At 40.3% G+C, this 15,632-nt stretch overlaps 1 protein-coding gene across 1 annotated transcript in view; it reads right to left on the minus strand.

Annotated features, from left to right (window-relative positions):
* The window catches only part of ERI3 (ERI1 exoribonuclease family member 3), a 279,690-nt gene that overhangs the window by 229,483 nt on the left and 34,575 nt on the right, over positions 1-15,632 (minus strand). The window contains 2 exon segments of the mRNA XM_042465319.1: positions 476-567; positions 6,879-6,938. Coding sequence (XP_042321253.1) covers positions 476-567; positions 6,879-6,938 — 152 coding nt within the window.

The raw sequence follows: 15,632 nt of genomic DNA on the forward strand, positions 1-15,632 counted from the left end.
GAAGAAATGGTTTTTCTTATCACATTTCATTTTGCCTATTCACACTCTTAACTATTTAAAAGGGAAATGAAGAAAAATGAAAAAGTATCAAAGACTGCAACTTAAATTGTTCTGAGGATAACCTGGAATTGTCATCTTAGATAACTAGCAACAGGAGTGTGCCAGCCCTCATCCTTAACATGGTATGCCCCATAATTTTGCCTCTGAGATAGCCAAGTGCTGGTATGCAGGCAAATGGATTGTGACATGCCAAGAGTGAGCTATACATTATTCGAAAACACTTTGTTCAAAAAAGTAATGTGTCTATTGTAGAATTAAGATATAGGAAGGACTATAGCACAAAGCACTCCATAATGTGCTTCTGGCCCCATAAATCCTTAAAGTAAGAAATACCTGAATATTCTATTATAGAAAGAAGATTTTCTAATGCAATAGTTGTCACACCACAAGTACATCAGCGTCCTCCCATACTCACATTACTTTCAAGTCCCAGTCTCCACAGGTTACAAAAATCGACTTGACGCTGGGATCCAAGAGGCCTTCCTTTGCCATCCACTCATCAACCCTCTGAAAGAAACAGACAGAAAGAAGATGAGCTTTCTCAAACATGGAAAAGAGATACAACAGTTAATGCTGATAAGGCTCACAATCACAAGAGAAGAAAATTGTGATCTTATCCAACACAGCTGCCCCCCCTACTCCCATCTCATTCTGTTCCCCTCCTCATCTCTGTGAAAATATACTTGGACCTTTGAAGATTTCCAATAGAAGACATCAAGCAGCCAGTGATTATTATCAGGATTCACAATACTTTGATTATAGAACAGCCATCAAACATTAATATTGCCTAGCCATTTCCTGACACACACTCCCACCCGCATTCCCCTCAAAACAGAAAACATACTAAAACTAGCACTTACAATAGGTCCCATTTCAGCAGCAGACTCCAAGCAACTCATGAATCTGAACAAGCAGGACTGACCAAGAGGACTCACTTACCACATCACATAGTAGAGAGGCAACACAACAAGAATCCTTGATCACTCATATGTCAGTGTAAGAAAACCAGACAGAAAAAAATGTCTTAACTACAGTTCTTAGAATGTTTTATAGTTACAGTAACATCACATCATACTATTTTAAGGAAAACTGTACCAGAATTCAGTGGAATACCTAACCCAAAAAATTTGACGTCCCATCCAGATTTCTTCATACTTATTTACTTAATACCAATTTAAGAACTGCCATTCTCATTTTGTTTTCAAAGGAAACTGGTAAATCACTTGGCACTTCCTTTCTTGTGGTCCTGAGATTGCATGTTCATAGGAGGATCTTTCAAACAGAACAGCAATAGTTCTTTAGCTAACTCTTGTTAGTACTGTGCAAAAAGCAGCAATGGTAAACCATTTCTGAATGCCTTTTGTCTTAAAAACTCCATAGTAAGACAGTGGTTTTACTAGTGGTAAATCAAAACTTGTATAAATCCTATTGGTTCAATGGGTCTATTGTAGTTAGTGCTAATAATTACATCTAGCCTTATCTTTCTACACAAGATACCACACTGATGTGCAGCCAATCTGTTTTCATTTCATGTAGAGTAGCTGGCAAGACAAACTAGAAGAGTTTGCACACAAACTAGAAGAGTACAGACATACCTTTGTAAACAATAAAAAAGATGCTTTTTATAAAGATGTTTATACCCACCCAGCCCCTCTTATTTTTCTTTTTGTCCTCTGATTTGGTGGATGTTTTTAGCAGCATTAGTATTGGGAAGATCTGGAGGAGGACTAGAGAAATATAGATTTTTCAGTGCCCGATTACAGCAGTGTGTCCACAGTAAACAATGCAATAAAACTTGAACTAGGGAGGAAGAGTGAGATCCTGCTTGCTTACAGCAGGCAAGGTAAACAATAACCAGCTCCAGAATCCTTTACTGAACATGCATAAACTGCAAAATGTAGAGAAAAGGGACAAATAAATAAGACTGTCTCACCAGCTACCCCTGATGTATTTTTAAAGTTCATCTTTTTAGATGTCCATGGTATATGTAGAATTCATTTCCAGCACCACATTTCATAGCAGCTGATTTTCTTCCTGTCAGCTTTCTTTAATATACAGCTTCCACAATCATACACAGAAATCAGAAATATTATGGTCTCGGTGATTCTAACTTCGGCATTTAAAGTTATGTCTTTAGACTTGAGGATATTATCTAGCTTCTTCATGGCTGTCTTTCCCAGTCTTAGGGCCTGTTCAGACCGGCATGGAAAGCATGCTTGGGGGCATGGCATACACATGACACACGCCCCCATGACGCCCGGAAGCTGGCTTCCGGGTGCTTCATTGGTGCGGTGTTTAGATGCTGCATGCTGCAAGAGCGCCGTAAAGCCACGGCGGGACAGGAAAAACGGCTTTTTGCGGGTGCAAAAAGGAGTGGCATTTTGTGGCTTCATTTTGGTCTGACAAAAAGGCAGATTGGGACCGCAGCATGCAGTTGCTGAGGCCCCAGTTCAGCTTTCTCAGAGGTGGCTTCTATTCTGTCCCTTAGTCTTCTGATTTCTTGACTACATTCTCCATTTTAATGACAGAATTAGAAATCTTTAACTAGTTCAGCATCTTTGTTATCTTTTTGAAAATTTTATAGAGCATATGAAGTCATTAATTTTGTGTTCTTAATATTCAACTGTAAGCCTGCTTTGAACTTTCTTCTTTAACTTTCATCTGTTGTTGTTCTAAGTTGTTGCTATTTTCTGCATGCAATATGGCATCATCTTCGTGCCTTTCAATCCTTGACCAATTTCTACTTTAGACAGACTGTAACTCTTGCTATAACATGTGTCAGGTTGCATTCATACACACATGTAGTTTATCAAATTTTCACACACTCTTCCTACAAGGAGGTTATCAACAGAAAAGATACTTCAGAGTAACTAGTAATCAACATCCCAAATACTGCACTCAGACATGACCCCATTCTACTGCCAAAATAAATTATTTATTCTAACCTTGATCGAAAGAACTAGATGACAAGTTCAGCATACCCAAAGGAGGTTTTAGTTGGTTCTCAGACATCTCTAAATGCCACATGGAAGGTTTGCTCAAAGAAAAGAAATCAGAACGTGTTTGGAAATCCCTAAACTGGCTATTTGATCCTTATCTTCTATTATAGTGTCACAGAACTAGAAGCATTATATACTGTAAAGTTACCCAGTGAAATAATGTTATACTGATCACAACATTAGGAACAGGAAAGCAGTGCTAACATCTTTTTTTAAACAGAAGGATGGGAGACAAGAAAAAGAGAACAAAAATGGTCAACAACATGGGAACTGAGATAGAAGACATGTACGAGAAGAGGAGGGGTCAACTGCCCCCTCTCCAAACTTCAGAAGATACATCTCTTCCCTTCATAGTTCCTAGTTCCTAATTTTTTCTACATTTTTATCTAAATGTTATATAGGGGGCATTTCTGGTAAAATAAAACCACATTTTAAAACAAAAATGTGGAGGCCCTTGGAAGCCTCAAAATGGTCTTGAGAGATTAAATATTGCCTGTATTTTGTTCACTTCTGTAGCAGAAGGACAGGAGAGCTATGTAGGACACTAGAATTTGAGTTACTGACTCTAGATTTCTTTTCTCTATAGCTTAGTCTGGAAATGGGTGATGTGAAAAAGAGAAAGAGTAGTGTTAAATTTAACTGGTGTATACCTGTATGCAGAACACATCAGTTAAGACTTCACTAAATAGATAAAAAGTTCATAGACCCATATTTCACTAGTATTATTTTAAGCTGTATTTTATGCTATGTTTTAATCGTAAATTGTTTAATTGTATTTAAGGGGGGTGGGACTTTGGAATGTGGGATTGTGTGTTTAATTGCTGTAAGCCGCCCCGGTTGTGTTACACAGAGGCATGGGATAAAAATAAAATTTTGTAGTAGTAGTAGTAGTAGTAGTAGAGGATATGCTCTACATCTAAAATGCCACAGATATCTGGCACTCCAACAGGGCTAATAAAGAGCCCTGTGGAAAATCATAGAGAACTACTGCTAATCTGTAGACTAGGAGTAGGAAATGCACTATGCCCATCAAAACTAAAAAGGTACAGCCAGTCATTTTCAATTGTGATGTTTTGAAATCTGAAGTTATTGATGAGGTACATGCACCATAGGAGCGCAAAGGTTTATTCCACCAAGCTTGATCTACCAAAGTTGTCCAACCCAATGAGATGAATCAGTTTTGAATCACTTCCCTAAAAGACAATTTTCTAAGTTTCTAATAAGGAGGCATCAACTTTACACTGGAGGTCATCTAGTACCAACCTAACTCAATAATCTCACTCTTCCAAATGGCAGTGCAAATTATATTAATTTTGTGTTGCGCATATTGAAATTCTTTCGCCTGATTAACACTGAACTTTGTCAGAGTATGAATGCTAACTAATTTAACAGACACAGGCCTATATCCAGTACTTATTTCGAACTACAGCAGACTCCTTGGATCAAAGGAATTTAAGTGCTGACTTACCAATCCTACTGATATGCAGGATCAGTTCTAGTTGAAGCTAACAATTGGATTTAAGGCATAAGTCTTTAGAGAATTGTGGATAGCTCTCGCACGAGGAAGTAGGTCCAATGAGTAGCTGAACAGATCATTAAGGTATAGTCATGAACAATATTTTGAGCAAAGAAGGCAAGCCTCCTCCTCCTCAGCTGAGATAACTCCTGATGCAGCATAAATGGAGACACACGAATGAATAACATTTGGGGGCGTAGCTGTGCTCCACACCCCTTCCACCCATTTTTACCATCAACAGCCTGTCAACCTGATTTGAATTGTGGCAATATACTTCAAAGAGCACCAAGGTGTGAAAAGAGTAGCAGGTGATAGCCAAAAAAAGAGATTTAAAAGCATTTTTTTTCTTTAAAAACCAGTCACTGCAGAGACATAGTGGGCCACTTAGACTATATATCTTAGACTATATTGTCAAACTTCTATAAGAGAACAAGGGGAGGAAGGCCTAAGAGAAAATTGATTCTGGAATACAAGTAAAGGCAATTATTAGCCAGGTACAAAAAGAGCTTCAGGAGAATTGGTCAGCAGCTTTAGTCCCAATTGGTCAGAACTACAGACTCTGACAACTTCTCCACATTGCAGGCAGCTACAAATGACACATTACAACTGAAAATCTCCAATGACATAAAAGTTCAAGAATTGAAAGTGGCCAATTTAGATCTCCAAAGTAAGGTTGAGGATTTGGAAAATTGAAGTTGGAAGAAAAAATTAAGAATGTAAGAAGTCCTGGAACAAGAGGAGGCGCAGCCCACCAAAATGACTGATGCCTGGCTAAATGGATTAAGCCCCATCCTCCAGTTTTCTATTTTTGATTTTGAATGAATACACCAAATTGCTGGCTCTAAATCCAAAATCCCCAGTACTCACCAAGATATATTGTTTCTAAATTTCTTACCAAAAAAAAGCACAAACAGTACAAATCTTAAACAGCTTTCCTAAATTAGATTTTATGGGTGCAAAAAAATTTTATTTTCCAAGATGCAACCCAGCACCACTCTACTTGAACTTATTTAAGATATTACAAGAGAAAAAGAAATCGTAAAAAAAGAGTGAATTGCAATCAGCCCTTTGTATCCACTAATTCTGCATCCATGGATTCAATCACTCACAGCTTGAAAAAAAAATTAATCCAAAAACCAAACCTTAATTTAATCATTTTATCTAAGGGACATTACATTACTACAGCACTGTATATACATTTGTCCCTCCCTGTTGGTGGTTTTGGTCCTTCGCGGATGGCAAATGAGGAGGGATAAAATTGTGTGTACACTGCCATTATAACAATTGGAGCAATATTTCTGATCGCAGGGGGGAGGGGGCCCCCAGAACAGATCCCACAAATGTGATGACACTTGAGCATCCATGGGTTTTGGTATCCATAAGGGGTCCTGAAACCAAACCCCAGTGGATATAAAGGGCACACTGTACTTTTATTTTCTTGTTTCTGAATAATAATGCATTGGTACATAACAAATACTTAATTTTCACTGTCGCATATAAACAAATCACCCAAAATTGGAAATATGTAGATGATTGGAAATATGCAAATGATTTGAACATTTAAAAAATAAACTAATTAATAAAATTTCAGGGATACCCAGCTATCTCCTTTCCCTTCACTTCAAGGTTCCAAACAATCTCTAAATCAAGAGAGTGAAACTTTAACCTTTAATCAGATTTCCTTACACAAGCTGTGACTGCAATCATTTTGATTAATAACTATTAGGCACACATCCTGATGGGAGAAATACATCCAACTGCAGTTAAAAGAGGATCTCCCTCCTGGATGATTCCATCTATAGATGCCAAACAACAAAAGCTATTGATTATGGAAGTACTTTCAGTTAATTAAGCCTTAAATGCTCCAGGATTTTAACATTAAGCAGATGGCACTACATTCAGAGCCTCATAGATAAGACTTCCAGGGCACTCCTCTTACTATGGTTCATTACTGAGCTTTCAAGTAGATATGTACATTAATCTGTCATCTTTCATGCACTAGTCTTAATGCAACATTGTTGACCCCTGAAGAACATCTCCAGTAAAAAAGCTCCCCATGCACACATCTCCCCTCGTGACTTCTGGCAGCAGTCCGGACAAGTTGTCAGTACCTTTGACATGAACAGCTGGAAATGACAGATCAATGGTTCAATACTCTCAACAGCATGTCACTGATGTGACAGCAAATGTTATTCTAATGAAGCTGTAATCATAGTCAAATTATGTGGTTCGATACACAGGAAGAGGAAGGGGGAAGGGAGAAGAGGTGTCAGAGGTCAGGAACTAAAGGTTATTCTGCTTACCTCAAGCACTTGCTGGAGACTGGGCTGTCCATCCACCATGGCTTGAATAATTCCAGTCAGCTGAAACAAAGGAAATGCAAGGGGGAGCAAATCAGTAAAAACACTGGGAGGAATGGATCATATTTTTCCAAAGTATAGGTATTTATTGAAAGAAGATGAATGATCTATCTCCCCAGTCTAAAAAAAAACCCAGGAACCTAGGTACAACTAGACTTAAAATATTTGAAATGACGTCTGTTAGAGACCAACTTAGTCTCTCCATTTGGTTAGAACAGAATTGCCTTTCAGGCAGGATTATCAGATGGTTTTAAGGATCACGTCATGTATGAATAGGCTGGTATTTCACTCACATGATTGAACCATCTATATTTATGTTAATAAAATTGTTTCTTCACCTTGTTCCGCACTACAATCTATCTAATATGAGCTCCTTCTTGTGATGCTGAACCTTCCTCTTTCACCTTAAGAGACAGAGCTAGATGACACTCCCCTCCCATGTCTACACTTCTGGAACTGCACCTATGTACATGTGTACTATGTACATTGTTCTGCTTCCTGAAGTCAGTGTTTCTTTGCAAATGGAAGTTCAGTTGGAAGAGACAGGAGGACCTTTTAGCTGTGGTATCAGCACTATGAAACAGGCCCCCCATTTAAGTCACTGGGACCCTTTTTGTCTATTTTTAAAACAGGTTATTGAAGTTCTAGAAAATATTCTGGTCCCAGAGCAGAAAAACAAGATTCTAGTTTAAGACACACTACAAATTTCAGAACATCCCCAGAATAACAAAGTGTAATTTTCAGCAAGCCAATTTTGCTTGCATACGCGTTCCTTTATGATACAATGGAGAATGAAAACAAGGACGCTGTAATCCTGTTGTCCATCACAGAAGAGGTATTAAAGTGTACAAATATAATAAGCTTTAACACTGACAGTGTTACATTAATACCAACTCCAGAGTATCAAATATTTTCCTTATGAAAGAGAGATCTACACCTCAAGCCCAGCAGTTGATGCTCCAGTCTAATGGAATAAGTAAAATCCTCCAGTTTTAGTGTGCACCTTATTTCAGTGCCATTCCTGCTACATCTCATTTACATTTTACAGCCCAAGGTGACTTCAGGCATTCCCATACACTGGTGATTAACACAAAAGAAAAGGGCCATAAACAGATAAATAAAATAAACCACTCTAGAAAAGTGAGGTGCTCAGGGCATCAGCAATGCAGCTTTCCAGGGAAAGGAGGAACAAATATCAAAGCATTATGAGAATAGAAAATAAAGCTATGTTTACAGTTTTATAGACGTTTTCAATTTCGGTTTGAAAAAAGTCCTTTGCATTTTAAAAGCTAGTGTATTTTTTTATTATAAATTCCAAAAAGACAACAAAATGGATCATAGTAACATAAAAACAATGACTCATACATAAGAAGGAAAAAAAGAAAGTTGTGATCATATTGTTTGTTAGGGACACTTAACAAATGGTAAAAACTTGACCAGTTCTTTGCTCTAAAAGCAGGAAACCCTAAACTTAAAGTAAGGAGGTACCTATTTATGAAATCTCCACAGTGCTTTCACAATACATCCTTGCTAATTTGTATTTCTAACCAATTCCTTTCTCTTGTTGTTAACTGCCCTCGAGGTGACTTCAACTCATGGTGTCTCTGTGGATGAGACATCTCCAAGATTCCCTGTCCTCAACTGCCCTGCTCAGGTCCTGTAGGCTCAGGCCCATGGCCTCCTTCATGTAGACCCGATATAGACGGTCACTTTGTGGCATGGCAGCGGCGATACTAAGGTTAGGGACTGCACAACAACCGCACGGTCCCTAACTCTAGCACGAAGTGTCAGTGTACTAATCCGTGTACACGGGTGCTGCCATTGTGACGTAAGCGTTGCGCAGCGTCTGTACAGCGCCACACGACGTCACTCTGGTGCCATAAAAAGAACCCGAAAATACCAGGTTCTTTTTACTCCGGAGGGAATCCGCATGGTTTGGCGGCTGTGGCTTCCTCTGGAGGGAAATAGGCTGCCAACAGGCCCCCCTTTTGGGATTGTCTGTCCCGGGCCATAGTCTAAACATCTGGCATATGGTCTTCCTCTTGTTCTACTGCCCTCTACCTTTCACAGCATTATTGTTTTTCCAATTATCCATTTTTCCTCATGATGTGGCCAAAGTACAACAGCCTCACTTTAGTGTTCAGAGTTCTAGCTTTACATTTTAGGATCTTGCCCAATTCTTTCATAGCTGCCTTTCCCATTCCTAGTTTCCTTCTGATTTCTTGATTGCAGTCTCCAATCTGGTCTATATTTCATCCAAGGCATGAGAACTCTTTGACTATTTCGATTTTCTCGTTATCTAGGATTAATTATTGTATCTCTTCCGTGGTCATTTGACTTGTCTCTCCACATTCACTGGGGTTAGGGGAACAGGACTCCCATGAAAGTGAAAAAAACTCCAAATAAATAAATAGTACTTTTTTAACCAGAGAGAATATCTGTCTAGGAATTTCTAGGGCCTTCAGTAGAACTCTATAGTCAACATCTGCCAGAATTTGATTAAAGAATCATGTTGCAGGACCAACAAATGTCTAGAGAAGTGTTTTCTCTAGAAATTTTTAGATCCTTCAGTGCAACTCTATGGTCAACCTCCAGCCAAATTTCTCTGAAAGACCTAGAGATTCTTTTTGCTATTACTGTTAACTGCCTCCATGTCAATCTCGACCCACGGCAACCCTATAGATGAGACATCTCCAGGCCCTCCCTGTCCTCTACTCATCTTGATCTGCTCTAGGACCCATGTGTTTGTCCTTTTGGCTGTCCATGGAATCCTCAGCACTCTTCTCCAGCACCACATCTCAAATGAGTTGATTTTCCTCCTATCTTTGTTCTTGATTGTCCAGCTCTAACATCTGTATAGGTTAAAAAGGAATACAATGACCTGTATGATTCTGACTTTTGTGCTGAGTTGCATGTCTTTGCATTGTAGGATCTTTTCTAGTTCTTTCATAGCCGCCCTCCCTATTCTTAATCTTCTTCTGATTTCCTGGCTGCAGTCCCCGTTCCAATCAATGTTTGATCCCAGATATGATAACTTTTACTATTTCGTCATTGTCTAGTTTGAATGTGTATAGGTTCTCTGTGGTCATTATTTTTGTTTTCTTTATGTTCAACAGTAAACCTGCCTTTGCACTTTCTTCTTTGATCTTCCTTAGTTGTTTCAGGTCTGTGAGGTTCTCTGTTAGTATTATGGTGTGGTCAGCATATCTCAGATTGTTGATATTTCTTCCTCCTATTTTCACTCCTCCCTCTTCCATGTCCAAGCGTGTTTTCTTTACAATATGTTCTGCATATAAATTGAATAGGTAGGGTGATAGGATGCAGCCTTGCCTGACTCCTTTGCCAATTGTGAACCATTCTGTTTCTCCGTGTTCTGTCCTGACAGTAGCCTCTTGTGCTGAGTACAAATTCCTCAATAGGGCTATCAGATGTGTTGGCTCTCTCTCTTTAAGGGCATTCCATAGTATTCATGATCTATTCAGTCAAAGACTTTGCTATAGTTTATAAAGCACATGCTGATTTTCTTTTGGAACTCCCTGCTACACTTCATTAGCCATTGTATATTTGCAGTGTGATCCCTGATGCCTCTTCCTTTCCTGAACCCTGTTTGGAGCTCTGGGATTTCTCTCTCCATGTATGGTTTGAGCCTATGTTGCAGAATTTTGAGCATGATTTTGCTCACATGGCAGAATAGTGCTATGGTTCTATTGTTGCTGCAGTCCCTTGTATCGCCTTTTTTGTGGATGAAGATGTATATTGATCACTCCCAATCTGTTGGCCATCATTTTATTTTCCATATCTGTTGACATATGTTGGTTAGCACTAGAGTTGACTCTGTCAATGTGAATTGCAACAGTTCTACTGGAATATTATCTGTTCCTGGAGTCTTGTTTTTTGCCATTTCCTTTATTGCTGCTGCCACCTCAGTTTTTAGAATTTGAGGTTCATCTTCATGTGGCTCTTCATTCCATGTGTCCTTCATGTTGTCATCTCTTTTATTTAACTTCTGTGTATTGCATCCGTCGTCTCTTTATTTCTCCTAGGTCTTGAATTATGTTATTTTTATTGACATAGAGTACCCTTGGTTTGACCTTTTCCTTGATTTCTCATATCTTGTGGATTAGATCTCTCATTCTTCCGTTTTTGTTGTTGTCTTCTATTTCTCTACATTTGTCATTGTAGTAATTTTTCTTATCTTTGCGCACTAGCCATTGTACTGTTGCATTCATGGTTCTTAGTTTATTCCTATCTCCTTTTTGTTTGGTTTCTCTTCTTTCCTTTAATGCTTGTAGCGTTTTATCTGTCATCCATGGTTTCTTCACTTTCCTTTTGTCTGTTGGAGGTGTCTTTATTCATTCTTCTTTTATTATGTCCCTTTCTTCAGACCAAAGCTCTTCCGGTTCACAATCTATTATTCTTAGTACAGTGCACCTGCGTTATATGCGGACTTGAGCGTATGCGCTCAAGCCGCAGGGAGCGCGCGGGGCGCAAGGGGTGGCATGTCCAATTCAAATGAATGGGGCTCGCGCCCATGATGCCCTGCACATTCCTGCGCTGCCACACCACCGCATAGGCGGAATTTGCCTTATGCAGGGGGGTCCAGAACGGATCCCCCGCGTAAGGCAAGGGCCCACTGTACTGCAAATCTATTCCTTATGAATTCTGTGGAAATGTTTAAATCTTATTTTGCTATAATGGCTGGTTTTGTTCTCTTCTTGAGTTTCACTTTTATTTTTGAAATGAGTAGTTTGTGATCTGTGCCACAATCAGCACCTGGTCTAGTATTGGCCACGAGTATGGAGCTTCGCCATCTTTTACTTCCAATTATGTAATCTATTGGGTTTTTGTATTGACCATCTGGTGATGTCCATGTGTACAACCTGTTCTCTGGTTGTATGAAAAATGCATTTGCAATGAACAGGTTGTTGGCTTCACAAAAATCTATCAGATGTTCACCTGCTTCATTTCTGTTGTCTAGTCCAAATCTCCCGACTGTTTTTGATTATTCTTTACTTTCAACCTTTGTGTTCCAATCTCCAATAATCAGCTTGACATCCTGTGTTGGTCTGTTTTTGATTTCTGACTGCTTTTGCAACATCTTTTCTTAGTATAAAAGCCACCCCGTTTCTTCTTCTCTTTTCATTCCCTGAGTAGAACACTGTATAGTTGCACTGTATAGACTGCCCTTAGCTGAGCTTGCAAGTGTGTTTTCTTTTAGTTTCTATCTGTCTGTCTGTTAATGCTCTTGTCCTGCCTGTGTGACTATCAATGTCACCTCATAGGGTTTTCTAGATGGGGGGGAGTTTACACAAGAAGGACCACCTACACCTCCCTGTCCGCAGTGCTAACAAGTGTTAGCTATAATGTCACTGCTGTTCTTTACTTTAGTGACACTCACCACTACTGCTGCTGCCCAGTAGTTGTTTTCCTGTATCATTCTCCCTCCCCCCCATTATTGTTGAATTGATCATTTCCCTACCCTTCTCCTCCCTCCTTTTCCCTTCCCCCCCTCATGTGTCTTCTGTTTGATTTTCCTTGTCCATCCTCTCTGTTTTCTCCTCTCCTCTTTCTGGAACGCAGAAGGGGCTGAGATGGTCTGTGCTGCGGCTGAGATGGTCTCCCACAGCTGGCTTTTCCCTTCCTCTTCCTTCCAGCTGTTTCTCCTCTCCTCTCTCTGGAAGGCAGGGGTGGGGGTGGGGCTTAGATGGTCAGTGTCAGAGCTGAGGTATGACTTGGAGGAGATTAGATGGAATCTTTTCCCACCTCTCATTACTGCTCTCCTTGCTGCTTCACTGAGATTCCTAGAGAGAGCATATTAACCAAATCCACAAATAATCATATCCACAAAAAGTCAAAGCCACAAATGTGGAGGGCCGAGTGTATTTTGTTATCTTAATGTTCAGCATTTAAGCCTATCTTGATACTTTCCTCTTTGACCTTCTTCAGTAATTGTTCCAGATCCTTGTTGGTTACTTGCTAGCAGTATTGTGTTGTTTGTGTATCTTAGGCTGTTAATGTTCCTTTCTCCGATATTCACTTCTCCTGCCTCTGACTCTAGGCCTGCTGTGGAAACAATATTCTATGCATACAGGTTGATCAAACAGGGTGATATAGTGCACCCGTGTCATACGCAGACGCACTATGCACAGTTTTCAGCATTTGGTGAAAGCCACGTGGGAGCACACAGGGCGCAAGGGGCAGTGCAGCCCATGCACAAGCCCCATTACTTTCAATGGGGCTCGAGCATACACATTTTTTTACGTGGGGGGGGGGTCCAGAACGAATTCCCCCGCGTAAAAAAAGGGCGCACTGTAGTATGCCTTATCCTTTTTTTCGACTGGGATCCATTCTGTTTCTCCATATTTTAACAGCAGCCTCTTTTCCCGAGTACAGGTTATTCATCAAGACAATTCAATGTTGTGGCACCCCCATTCCTCTAAGTGCAACCCATACTTTTTCATGATCTATGCAGTCGAAGGCTTTGCTTTTGTCAATAAAGCACATGCAGATTTTCTTCTGGAATTTCCAGGTGCACTCCATTATCCAATGTATATTTACAATGAAATTCCTAGTGCCTCTTCCTTTTGTGAATCCAGCTTGCACCTCTGGGATTTCTCCCTCTATATAAGGTTGCAGTCTTTGCTGCAAAATCTTGAGAGTGAAAAATCGAAGGCTTTCATGGCCAGCATCCATAGTTTTTTGTGGGTTTTTTGGGCTATGTGGCCATGTTCTAGAAGAGTTTTTTCCTGATGTTTCGCCAGCATCTGTGGCTGGCATCTTGAGAATGACTTTGCTGGCATGGGAAATTACTGCAATGCCACTGTTTCATTTTGCATATTTGTTGGCAAATGAGTTTTGTCTCCGTGGACTGTAGCAATTCTGTTGGTATGTTGTCTGTCCCTGGTGATTTATTCTTCGCAACTGTTTTTAGTACATGTTTCATTTTGCTTTCCAAATCCTGGGCTTCATCTTCATACCCCCATGTATCTTTTGATCGTTCATATTTTTTTACATAGTTCTTCAGTATATAGGTTTGCTAAGAGGTGATGATGGCTTTAGGTCACATGGTAAGTTCCATGTCCAAGCAGAGATTTGAATTTGGGTCTCCTGCTCCAAATTCTCTCAGACCACTTGTAGCTATAAAAAATTATATGAAGGTTGAAACATAGTGGAAGAAAAAATGCAACAATTAATGCATTACTAAACATTTACAATGTAAATTAGAGTGATCTGCATAATTGGAATAATTGTCATAACAGAAAAATTAGATGTCAACATTTGAGAAAGTGAGATATGGCAACCCAAACCTTAGTGCTCTTTTTATTTTCAAGTGTGCAGCTTATTATTGACACTACCTCGCCAACACACAATGATTATGTATGCCTAGACAGATAAAATCTCTCGGATAAGAGCTGATCTGGATGCCAACTTTATGACAGAAGCAATTAGAGAGGCATTACTGTTAGACTGGATCAGTTTGAGTCAGTAAGTACTGAGGATGTGGACTAGCTCCTTATTAGTATGGAAAAAAACAACTTGCCCTCTTGACCCTTGCCCAACTTGGCTGGCCATTCAGGAGGGTGATACGATCAAGCCACTGCTGACAAACATAATTAATGCATCTCTCAGGGAGGGCACCCTGCCTCCTTGTCTTAAGGAAGCAGTGGTTAGACCACTCCTAAAAAAGCCCTCCCTGGACCCCCTGGACAGAAATAATTATAGACCAGTATCGTTTCTGCCTTTTTTGAGCAAGGTGATCGAGAGGGCAGTCAATAATCAACTACAAACTGTCTTGGAAGAAACTAATTTTCTGGATCCATTTCAAACCGGATTCAGGGCAGGATACGGAATGGAGACAGCCATGGTCGCCTTAGTTGATGATCTCTGTCTGGGCATCGACAGGGGAAGTGTGACCCTGCTGGTGCTCTTGGACCTCTCAGCGGCCTTCGATACCATTAACCATGGTATCCTTCTGGAACACCTGAGAGAGTTGGGTATTGGTGGCACTCCATTGCAGTGGTTCTGGTCCTACCACTTATGTAGGTTCCAGATGGTGTTGCTCGGGGACAGTTGCTCGGCCCAGAAGGAGCTGAGATCAGGTGTCCCTCAAGGCACGATTCTGGCCCCAATGCTATTTAACATTTACATGAAGCCGTTAGGCGAGATCATCCAGAGACATGGAGCATTTTGTTATCAGTACACTTATGACACCCAAATATACTTCTCTGAGTTTCGGACTGATGCAGTGACTAAGGATGGCATCTCTACTCTGAATGCCTATCTTGAGGTGGTAATGGACTGTATGAGGGAAAACCAACTCAAGCTGAATCCAGATAAGACGGAGGTAATTGCTATAGGAACCCCAAACCCAGGAATGGAGTTATGTCAGCCTTTTCTGGATGGGGTCACACTTCCCCTGAACGACTCTGTCTGCAGTTTGGGGGTGCTCCTTGACTCGTCACTCCAGCTCAGGTGGATGCGACAGTCAAGAGCACCTGTTATCAGTTTCAGCTGATACGCCAACTGTGCCCCTTCCTGGAGCCGAGGGACCTTGAAACAGTAGTACACGCACTGGTGACTTCTCAACTGGACTTCTGTAACATGCTCTACACGGGGCCACCCTCGTGCCAAGTTCGGAAATTTCAGTTGGTACAAAACATGGCAGGCAGACTGATTATGGGTACTTCTAGAAATGAT

This window comes from Sceloporus undulatus, chromosome 4 (assembly GCF_019175285.1).
Source record: "Sceloporus undulatus isolate JIND9_A2432 ecotype Alabama chromosome 4, SceUnd_v1.1, whole genome shotgun sequence".
Taxonomy (NCBI): Eukaryota; Metazoa; Chordata; class Lepidosauria; order Squamata; family Phrynosomatidae; genus Sceloporus; species Sceloporus undulatus.